The sequence below is a fragment of the Danio aesculapii genome, chromosome 16 (assembly GCF_903798145.1).
Source record: "Danio aesculapii chromosome 16, fDanAes4.1, whole genome shotgun sequence".
Taxonomy (NCBI): Eukaryota; Metazoa; Chordata; class Actinopteri; order Cypriniformes; family Danionidae; genus Danio; species Danio aesculapii.
Window position 1 is genome coordinate 42,002,879 of NC_079450.1, and position 11,908 is coordinate 42,014,786.

Consider the following 11,908-nt stretch of genomic DNA (forward strand, 5'->3'; position numbering starts at 1 on the left):
TTTCACCAAGGCAACAAAGGGGTGCTGAAATATAATTGGGTAAACTGGAAAGAGGGTAGATTATAAATACCAAAAAAAAAACCTGCAGGGAATGCACATTTTCAAAGAAGAATAATTGACTTTAGCATTGCTTTCAGATAAACGAGTATGTTCACTTAGCTTTCTTAAATATCTGCAAATATATTAAGATATTTTTATGCTTCAGTAGAGTCATAAACTTACATACAGCACCTTTAAAGGGAAATCAAAACAGGGAATGTGTATACTGGTTTTGGTGGCTTACAAGGACAGAAATTAGTATAATGACATGAGTACAACCTATTTGTACTTTATTAAGGTGGTGTCCTTTATTTTATTTTAAGTCATACTTAACTTTTTACATCTTAAATTTGCTACAGGTTAAGGGTTAAGTAGGGCCATATAAAAAGTGTTTTTTACTGTATAAAACACATTACACCTGTGAAGAGTCCTTGTAAACCAACAATACCAATATGTGTGTGCGCTACCTGAAAGCAGAGGCTTCACTCTCCCACTCCTTTTTCTTTTCTAGCAGATCTCGATGTGTCAGTACTAACTGGATTTTATAAGAGAGAATAAAAAAAAAATGAATACACAAAAAACTAAAAGTAAAACAGATGCACAGATTTATTAGTCATGGACCTTGTTATGTGTGTGTTTGAGTGAGTTTAGTTCTCGGCTCAGATTTGATTTCTGTTCTTCCAAAGCCATCACTAAAGAAAACAAAATAAATGCCATGGTCAAATAAACGTCCTCAATTACGTTTAAAATATTCGATTATACACATCATGACAATTAGTACAACATTCAGGGTAAAAACTGTGAGGTAGGGCTGGAGTTTTTTTTTAATATATTTAATTGAAGAGACTCACACTGATCAGCTTGTTCTCTGGCTTTCTTCTCCAGTTCTCTTTCTCTCTTTTCTCTCTCATTTTCTCTTGAACGCATTGCTCGCCTTTCTTGCTCAAACTGGTCATCCAACTCCAGATAGCGCTTATAACATATACATATATATACATACATATATATATATATATATATATATATATATATATATATATATATATATATATATATATATATATATATATATATATATATATATATATATATATATATATATACTGTATGTATGTATGTATATGTATGTGTATGTATGTATGTATATATATACACACATACATACATACATATACATACATACATATACATATATCAGAGATATACAGTATATATATATAAACTTTCATCAACATATAGATAATACTTTCAATAACATAATTCATAGGGTACAAAGGTCCAAACTAAAAAAAGGTTTATAAACATGAATAAATAATACACTTTTAAAACATAACAGTCAAACTATGCAGAAACAAATATAGCAAAAGCAACAATTATAAGTGGTCAAACGTTTTAAGCACATACATAAGATATTTTTTCCCTCTTCCTATTTAGTTAAGGCAATAATAAAATACATAACTACAAACAACTTTTAGCACTTTGATTTCAGTCAAATTCTAACCAAAGGTTTTAATCTGTATCAGTTTAAAGATAAAAAATAGAATGCTTTTAAAGTGCAATTTGAATGGAATAAAGAAAAAATAAGAAAATGTAAACGTTTGATATCCATAAACAAAAACAAAAAAAAAAGTTTCTCTAACCTCCTGGCTCTGTCTCCTCAGTGTTTTCTCACTCTGATACCTCTCTAGCAGTTCTTCCCTCTCCCCTTTCTCTTTCTCCGATGTCTCCTCTCTTTCTCTCAGCTGAGCCCTGCAGCTCGCCAGCCCTTCCAGAACCCAGACAAGAATGGGCAACAAGGACTCCACCACATCAGCTCCATGAGTCTCCACCACTGACTAAAAAGACAAAACAGTTTGAATTATATTTGTTTTCTTAGTGACTGGATTGGTTTTGTTCCTCAACAAATTGAATACTCTTATTTTAGTAGACAGCTGCACAGAAAGTGCAGTATGTCTTTTGATTGTAAAAGGAAAATAAAATGATATGGTTGACATCCCATATGCAAATCATCAACTCATGTGCTTTAGTGAGGATGATGAAATGATGAAAACAAATCCTTAAAAAATTACATTAATCTTTATTAGTTGAGCATGTAAAAGTGTGCTCTCTGATTGGTTACCTGTAACTCCGAATACAGCTTGCCCGCCTCCTCGCTCACAATATCTGGATCCAGCTCCAGTTCTCCACTTCCACAAAATCTTTCACCACAATCCATTTTTCAAAGATGTCCACACTCTGGTTGGCTTACAGTAATTAATATCCCTGTGATCTGAATCTACAGCCCAGTTTTGCAGTTGTTCTGACTATTCAAACCAAACCACTTCCTTCTTCCTGCAGTTTTTACAACCTTAAAATGGTTTTAATGTATACATTTTAATGGTATAATGTAAAAGTGTGAAAATAGCAATAATGTGTTAGTGACGGTGTCTAATAAGCATCTCTTCCTGTTCTTGTAAACAGCTACCTCAAAAACAAAGCCATTTTTATTAGCCGAAATCTATTTCCAGTTGATTCCCACTCTTTCATGCTTCCAGATTTTTGTCTCACGTTCATTCTCAAAAATAAACTGACAAATCAGTCAGTTAATGTCTGAAGTTGTTCTGATGTCCATTCTGAGGGGAAAAAATAAAAGAATAGTTTAGTTGTAACATGCATCTAAACCACTTTAAACAGCAACTTATTATTCATGCATCTTATTACCCCATACAGACTGCAAGACTATAAGGTGTATTTGTTTATTTTTATTTATTACATGTCACAATATAGGACATTATATTTAACCAAAACAGTTAAACTACTTGCACAACCTAAAATATTTTAGCAATACATTTACTCCTTGATCAACACACACACAGAGAGAGAATTCTGTCAATAATCAAAAATATCATGTTTTTGTATCTTGTAGCAAGAACTGTCATGAGTCACATACTGTAACTTACACATGTACACACCAATGACATATTGATTAAAAAAAACGCTCTTTTGAAACTCATAAACACAAACACAGAAAAACACAAAACAGCTCTGAGATCCAAAGGAGAGTATAAATGTATAGAGTATAAATAGAAAACACAAGAATAAACCATTATACTAATCAGAAAGTCAAAAAAACTGCGTGACGTCGGCAAACACCTTGAACGTCTACTGACTTTTAACGGGAAACATTGAACCACAAGACGAATATAACTACTTTATCAACTCACCTTTAAATATTTTGGCTCGGAAATCCCATCTATGTGTTCATGTTCATTAAATACAAGTCCTTCGCTTTGAAAACGATATCAATTACTTTAAACTATAGACGCTTTAAACCAGGTTAAAGAGGAAGGCGTGGTTAGAGCTATAGTAGCGGAGTGACATAAGTTTGGACCTATCGAAAAGAAAAATGCTCAGTAAGAACCAACCATTAAAGAAAAGAGGCGGGCGATGGGCGGTGTTTCTCTGACGAGAAATGAAAACTTTCCTGAAACTTGAACATTGACACGTGATTACCCAGGCTCATCATATGACTTCGGGGCAAAAATACACCTACAGTAGCTTAATACTTTGAGTTTGCATTCTTCTGTTTCCCCTAAAGTTTTTAAGAAAACAAATGTCGATCTTTTTTGTCCTTACCGAATTCATCACCTTCAGTTTATGTGCATGTTTATTGCATATTAGTCCATCTACTACTATCAGATTTCACCACATGCTCGACAGGGTAAAGGGAACCGAAAGAGATCTGCTCCTGGCACCAGATCAAGATAAGAATGAAATACACATTTGATTCGATCCACACAGTAGGCTACATTGTTGGCTTAACTCATATCAATATAACCCTTCAACAATGTATTAATTTTTTTTATTATTTTTGGAATTGATATTGAACCAAAGTAAAAAAAAATAATAATAATAATAATAAATGATTATCTTAAAAATACATTATTTTTGTCATGATAATTTCCCTTTTTTTATTTATTTATAGGTTAAATTATTCAAAAGTAAAAAGTAGGGTTATATCACTGGTCACGTCACCTTATGCCACGTCTGGTTGCATGCCACAATTGGTCGGTAGGTCATTTCTTGTATGTATGCAAACATTGACCAGTGCATCTCAATTACCCAGATTGAGATAATTTAAAAAAATGCAGGGTTTACATATTATACATTTAATCAGCTTCACCCAGTGGCATACAATATGTTTAATTGTATCTTTTGTTAATTTAGCATGTCTATTGTGAAATTTGATGCATATGTTTCAACAAACAAACAATGTTGACTGCTGAATCGTGTCGTATCACTTAGCTCATACTATCATCTGTTTATGCAGCTTAAAATACAACACAATACATCTTTACCTTTTGTTAAGTTAATTATAATTTAACATTTATCCACAACAAATCTTGTGAGCAAAATAGGTTAATGATGGGTTTAAATTAGACCGCTCAATGTATCTGTAGGTAAAATAAACCTCCACTCCTTGAGTAAAAAATATTTAACTATGCATGTACTTTGTTTATTAAAATACTTTTTTTGACAAATTAAGCATTATTATATAGCCCTTGTTCAGCGTACATAATGCTTTATGTTTTTAGTACGTGTCTGTGAGAGCTGCACATCAGAGCAGAGCTCTTAATAATTATGACCAACCCAAATATGGACAATATGGACCTTCTGGGTAAAGGGGTATGCTATGGAGTAATAAATAAGCATATGGAATTGTTTCTGGAGATTTTTTAACATTCTAAGCCATATACCAGTCTACAGCCATATGTAGATTTCAGACATATTATCAGAGAACAATTTAACTTATTATTATTATTATTATTATTATTATTATTATTATTATTTAAAAAAACACACAATTTATTATGTTTAAGCATTTTGGTTAATTGAGATACAGATAATGTAGTACCTTTGTGTCAAGAGCCTGATGTAATCACACATGCACACAGGAATAATGTTAAATGTGCTAATTAAAATAATAATAATAATAATAATGTTTATATATATATTTTTTTTTTATTTTTTTTTTTTTAAAGCAGAATTTTATTAAGCTTGTTAAAATTATAATTATTTATTAAAACTGATGCAATGCTTCTCAGCTCCTCTTTTTGATGATGCGGTTGGAGGACATGTTATGAGAGCAGTGATTATTCTGATTTAATATCTATAGTCTATCAAACATGTTCTGAATTGAGTTGGAAAAGATTGCAAAAAGATCACCGTTTTAATGTCGTTTTTATTTGACATTTTAATAATATATATGCACAACAACAGCCTGTTTAGGTTTAATAGATGTAAATTAAGACTTTTAGTCAGTGAAATGTAATATTTGGCTTAGAACCCTGGGCGTCTCTGGCCCCAATTACACTAATAGCTTTTAGTTTTAAAACGCATAAGTTTTGCTATGGTTATGCCTTCCGTCCACACTGCCTTGGAGTTTTCGAGCACTAAAAACAGAGCTTTTTAAAAATGCTGAAGAGGCCATTTTCGTTTTAAAACGCTCTGTGTCAGTGTGGATGGCGGAAAATGGAGACATCTGAAAACATAGGCGTGGCTGCAGAAATTAGCGTGTCTGATTGGGGCTTTTTTCACAATATTAGGCTAATACACAAAGTTCAGTCTTGCATCCTTTTCATGTAAGTTCAGACTTTGCAAGCTTGATATGGAAAACAAACTCCTGAAGCCACGTCAGGTAAATCTCTAAAGGGAACAGTGTACTTTATAACTTTATTCACATCCCTGGCTACATTGTTTCACTATCTTAATAAAATGAAAACATGATATATGGAACTGCCTATTTTCATTTTGATATTAACTTAACAGGCACTAAAAATGTTACTAAGGCATCGTGTAGCTACATATGAATGTCATCTTCACTGTATGCATATTTATAACAAAGCGGAGCCTATAAAATAACTGCCTCCTTTCATTTTCATTGAAAATGCAAAACATACCCTCTCTTTTGCTGAATATCAGTTTTAATTATCGATAATGGCCATTATAAAAGTATAACATACAATAATTTTATACAATATATGCAAGCAATTAGTCGAATGTGCAGAATCAGTGTTCGTGGTTACATAAATTAATATATGAACTTATCTTTTTGCTCAGCAAAGCACGTTATCTGAGAACAAGTAATAGATTAAAAAGACCAAAGAGTCCTTAGATAGAGACAAGATGAATTAAATATCACGTTTAACAACTATAGTGAGATGAAATACAGTAGAGCATCCTTGGTGAACTGTCCGACGCGCACTGCTCTCATTTGAGGAGGTGTGCTCAAAGCACCTGCTGACGGCCTGGAGCTCAGGCGAGGGCATACGCTGCAGCGCATGCTAGAATGTGTGTGGTCACGAGATATGCGTTTTCAGTGGCGTAGTGTGGACGGAGAACTTTTCAGAAAAGCTAGATGAAATGCCAGTGTGGACATGGATCATTTTTGTTCTAAAATACCATTTTGAAATGAAAACGTATTAGTGTAAACGGGGCCTCATTATCTCTGTTCGCCATGCTGGAGATGACCAGACTGTGCAAAAGTTTGGATAGAAGAGCACCTCAATGGGCTGTATGCACAGCTAGTGTTCTTCAGCCAATGATGAACTTCCGATGAAAGGTTTATGTGAATTTTTTCAATTTCATAATGGTTCTTTTTACACCATTGATGTTGTAATGTACAGGTATGTGCAAAAAAAATGAATATTGAGGCAAAGTCCATTTATTTCAATAATTTGTTTCAAAAAGTGAAACTTATGTGTAATATTAGTTCACTACACACAAAGTGAAATATTTCAATCCTTTGTTTAATAATTATGGATTAAAAATGAAAAAATCCCAAATTCAGTATTTCATGTGACCAATGAAAAAGCATCTTAAACACACGTTGGCCTACTGAAAAGTGTGTTAATGTACTGTTTTATGTCCTCAGTACTTTGTTAGGCCTCCTTTTCGCACTAATTACAGCATCAAGGCGACATGGCATGGAGGCGATCGGCTTTTGACACAGTTGAGTTGTTATGGTAGCCCAAGTTGCTTTGATATCGGCCTTTAGCTCGTCTGCATTTTGGGGTCTCTGTTCCCTCATCTTCCTCTTGACAATAGCTCATAGATTATCAATGGGGTTTAACAGGGGGTGTTTTCAGTCAGTTTCCTGGCCAATTAATAACAGGGATACCATAGTCCATAAACCAGGTACTGGTATCTTTGGCACTGTGTGCAGGTGCCAAGTCCTGCTTTAAAATAAAATCATCCTCTCCAAAAAGCTTGTTGGAAATTGAGAGCATGAAGTGCTCTAAAACATCCTGGTATAGAGCTGTGTTGACTGTGGACTTGATAAAAGACAATGGACCCACACCAGCATATATGACATGGCTCTCCAAACCATCACTGACTGTGAAAACTTCACACTGGACATTAAGCAGCTTGACTTTTGTGTCTCTCCACTCTTCCTCCAGACTCTGGGATCTTGTTTTCCAAATGAAATACAAAATTTGCTTTAATGTCTGGCTCTGGTATTTAATTGTTTCTGCCGTGTCGTGGCGTTTGTTGTTAGGACATGGTGTTACAATATAACCTGTTCAGCTAAAGTTTATATATACAATATTTACATTATTTGCCAATTAAAAACCACCTCATGTGGATTTTTATAATGAATCTCTCTCATTTTAAAGGCTGCTGCTGTCCTTCAGAATTCACATTTTTGGCCATGCCCACACACTGATGCAGCCTTCAAGACTGAAATGAAATATGCTGTTTTTCACCAAGGTAAAGTGGTGCTGAAATGTAATTGGGTAAACTAAAAGAGGGTAGATTACAAATACCAAAAAAAAAAAAAAAACTGCAGGGAATGGGTCTGGGATCAGGAGACACTGGCATTACTTTACCCCAGTGGGTAGAAGGCTTTAGATAGAAAATAGAATATGTTAAAGTTTTATAAGGCACCGCCTTACACTTCACATCCAGTAAACGTTCCACTGAATCAAAATAACTTACAGTGCTTCAAAATTATAGAACAGGAAGAGTTAGATAAAGTTATAAATAGTTCTAAACCAGCTCTGTGTATGTTAGACCCAATTCCAACAAAAAATAAAAAAATAAATACTGAAAGAATTACTACCTGATAGGACAACCTCTTCTTAACGTTATCAACACCTCTCTTTAGGCCATGTCCAAAATCCTTACAAGCTAGCTGTTGTTAAGCCTATTATTAAAAAACCACAACTGGACCCCAACAACTTAGCTAATTATAGGCCTATTTCAAATCTTCCATTTATGTCTAAAATACTAGAAAAAGTTGTTTCTGCCCAATTATGCTCCTTTCTGCAGACGAACAGTGACTATGTTTACATGGACATCAGTAATCGAATTATTTACTTTAATTAAGAGAATAATAAGACTAAGGTGTTTACATGAGTTGCTTTTTAAATGTTTCTTTCATGATCCCGTTTTTATAGCACATAATTCGATTAACGTCATTGCGTCACAGCGCAATCCGCATTGCTTCCGGAGTTTCATGTAATTTCGGGTGTTTTATTTTTAATTTGCCGACTTGAACTGCAGTTTGGCACTTTCATTTTTATTCACGAACATTTCATGCTCGCCCTTCGTGACAAACGAGATATTGGATGAGTATGAACTGCTGGAAGTGTTGTTTTAATCAAAGTTTTTACCACATGGAAAATTTTTTTTTTTTTGCATTTCATAAACGCAGGTGGGTAGGTGCAAAGAGTGTCAAACAGCCGCGTGCGTGCGTGCGTGTGTGTGTGGACTTTCCTATCGCAAAATGCTGCGAAAAGTCCTACATGACGGTAATAATTCGATTAAGGTGTTTACATGTCTGTAATGCACTTCAATAATGCGACTAAAATCGGCATACTCCACGTCTTAATTCGATTTCTCTTTGGTTCGATTATGACCTTAATCTGATTAAATTAATCAAAATCGCTGTTTACATGGTTAACTCTTAATCAGAGTATTGTCTTAATTGCATTAAAATTGAATTATTGGTGTCCATGTAAACGTAGTTAATGTTTTTGAAGTGTTCCAGTCAGGTTTCAGGGCTCATCACAGTCAGAGGTGGGTAGAGTATCCAAAATCTATACTCAAGTAAAAGTACAAGTGCTTGCGTAAATTTTTACTTAAGTAAAAGTAACAATCTTAAAGGTTACTTGAGTAAAAATAAAAAAGTATCTGATGAAAAAATTACTCAAGTAAATAGTTACTAGTTACTTTTCATAGTGTGTGTATATATATATATATATATATATATATATATATATATATATATACATATACATACATACAGTTGAGGTCAGAATTATTAGCCCCCTTTTTATTTTTTTCCCTAATTTCTGTTTAACGGAGAGCAGACTTTTTCAACAAGTTTCTAATCATAATAGTTTTAATAACTCATTTCTAATAACTGATTTATCTTATCTTTGCCATGATGACAGTAAATAATATAGATATTCTTCAAGACACTTCTATACAGCTTAAAGTGACATTTAAAGGCTTAACTAGGTTAATTAGGTTAACTAGGCAGGTTAGGGTAATTAGGCAAGTTATTGTATAATGATGGTTTGTTCTGTAGACTATCGAAAAATATATAGCCCAAAGGGGCCAATAATTTTGTACCTAAAATGGTTTTAAAAAATTCAAAACTGCTTTTATTTTAGCCAAAATAAAATAAATACGACTTTCTCCAAAAGAAAAAAATATTATTAGACATACTGTGAACATTTCAAATCAAATCAGGCCTTTATTTGTCACATACGCTTTTGTATTGTGAAATTGAACCCCCCTGACCGTACACAAACATCACAATTTCCGGTGGAAGACAGGTCACAGGAGGTAGCATTAAAAACAGGAAATAAGATACATTTTAGGAGAGAGAGGCAAAAAAACTCCCTCTCACCTTGCTCTTGAATTAGAGCAAAGTGAGACGAGGGAGAAAAGAAAAGCCCCAGCAATCTACCACAAAAACACACAGTCAAGACACAACATTGCCACAGGGGATGGGAACAGGGGGTGTGGATATAGTCTGGTGAGGGCGGGCAGCCATCTGGTCCTGCAGCCATGGAGACGCTGGTCACAGACCCGCATACCCCCTCTAGTGGGTGAAAGCACACGAAGGCGTTGGATGAGGGTGTAGGGAGAGATTGTCTATTAGTGCTGTGTGTGTGTGTGTGTGTGTGTGTGTGTGTGTGTGTGTGCGTGTGTGTGTGTGTGTGTGTGTGTGTGTGTGTGTGTGTAAGCCTGTAGAGTCCAACAGGTGTCCTTGACAGGGAGCAGGAATTTCAGAGCGTCTCCTTATCTTGTGATGTGGTTTCTGGCTATCCTCTTACTGAATCAAGCTCAGACTGGGGTTATGAATATCAGAAGAATATACTTTATTTCAATATTTCCCAATAAAGCAGAGACAGCCTGGAGCAGACCCATCTCAGTCTCTCCCCTGGACAAATCCAGTGTCCCTCAAATTTGCTATCCCCTTTATCCTTGCTTCCTCCCACCTTTGTGTTTTCACAGCTGTTAACTGGTTCAACAAGCATCCCCAAGTCCTCTCTCATGCTCTTTTATGACCCCTTTGCCTTAACCTATCACCTGTTTTCAAAGACATATAATGGCAGATAGGTAGGCTCCTCCACTCACCCAATTAAATGTGTCTTCATATAGGTTTAGTAAATAAAAATCTTCTTCACTTGCTATCCGGGAGTTGTTTTTCTCCAGCCGAGGCCGTCTGGCAGGAGAAAAGAAAACACAGGGAAGCTGAAAGAGTAGAAAGATACTTCAACTTTAGGTCAATATCTGCCAATTTCACAGATATTTAATGTCCATCACTTGTCTCCAGATCTGGCCAAATCTTGTTGCAAAGCTGCTAATTTCACCCCGATGTTTTCCAATTTGTGATCTAATATTGCAGTCTGATTATTAGCAAGCCTGCCCATCAGCGTTTCAATCAAGCTGGCCAGCCTGGTGGGGTTTTGAGCAGCACTGATCGTTTTCATCAATCGTCGATACGCCAGGGCCCCACATAAACCCATCAGCAGAAACCCTGTTATCAAAGTTCAGAATAGGTAAATATCTTCAATATCCTCCAGAGACAGAGCAGCCAGGCACAGGACGCGCCACTTCCCCCACCCGTCCATCACGTATCCAGCTGCAAACGTCCCCGCAGGACAAGTGGGCTCTCCCAAGCCCAAACTTCTCATCGAGAAGATGGTGTCAATCGCATTCAGAGACCAGTTGATCAAATCCATAGTTCCTTATTCGTTTGGATGGCAGGGCATGGAGAGCCTCATAGATAGAATAAGACAAAGACAAGAGGAGCTAGCAAGGAGAGATATGGGACGGAGAGGGAAAAAGTGTGACTGCCTTCGCCGAGAGCCAATGAAAGAATCGATGGATTCCTTGTTAATGTTAATGTTGGCTCTACTATAAAAGATCTGTGTGTCATAACATCGATGGATTCCTTGTTAACGTTGACGTTAGCTCTGCTATAAAAGATCTGGGTGTCATATTTACCAGCAATTTATCTTTTGAAAATCATATGTCCCATGTCACAAAAACTGCCTTCTTTCATTTGAGAAATATCGCTAAGTTACGAAGTATGCTATCTATCTCAGATGCAGAAAATCTAGTCTATGCTTTTATGACTTCTAGGCTGGATTACTGTAATGCTCTGTTTGCTGGCTGCCCAATTGGTGAAGTCTTTTCCTCAGCGCTGTTGTCACTGGCTTGCATGGTTCAGGATCTTTAGAGCTGTGCATCGATGGATTTGCTCTTTAGTGTTTAGACTCTGAGTAGTGATTATTAAACCACACTGAACTGAGCTAAACTGAACCTAAACACTGAAAACTGAACTGACGCTGTTTCAAGTTACTATGAT

General features: G+C 35.5%; 1 protein-coding gene across 1 annotated transcript in view; it reads right to left on the reverse strand.

Annotated features, from left to right (window-relative positions):
* Positions 1 to 3,372, reverse strand: part of si:dkey-17m8.1 (C-Jun-amino-terminal kinase-interacting protein 4) — a 39,080-nt gene extending 35,708 nt beyond the window's left edge. The window contains exons 1-6 of the mRNA XM_056474769.1: positions 3,243 to 3,372; positions 2,159 to 2,651; positions 1,680 to 1,874; positions 891 to 1,011; positions 661 to 731; positions 507 to 574 (exon numbers count right to left, since the gene is read on the reverse strand). Coding sequence (XP_056330744.1) covers positions 507 to 574; positions 661 to 731; positions 891 to 1,011; positions 1,680 to 1,874; positions 2,159 to 2,254 — 551 coding nt within the window. The 5' untranslated portion in view covers positions 2,255 to 2,651; positions 3,243 to 3,372. The remainder of the gene's footprint in view (positions 1 to 506; positions 575 to 660; positions 732 to 890; positions 1,012 to 1,679; positions 1,875 to 2,158; positions 2,652 to 3,242) is intronic.
* Between the last annotated feature and the right edge of the window lie 8,536 nt (positions 3,373 to 11,908).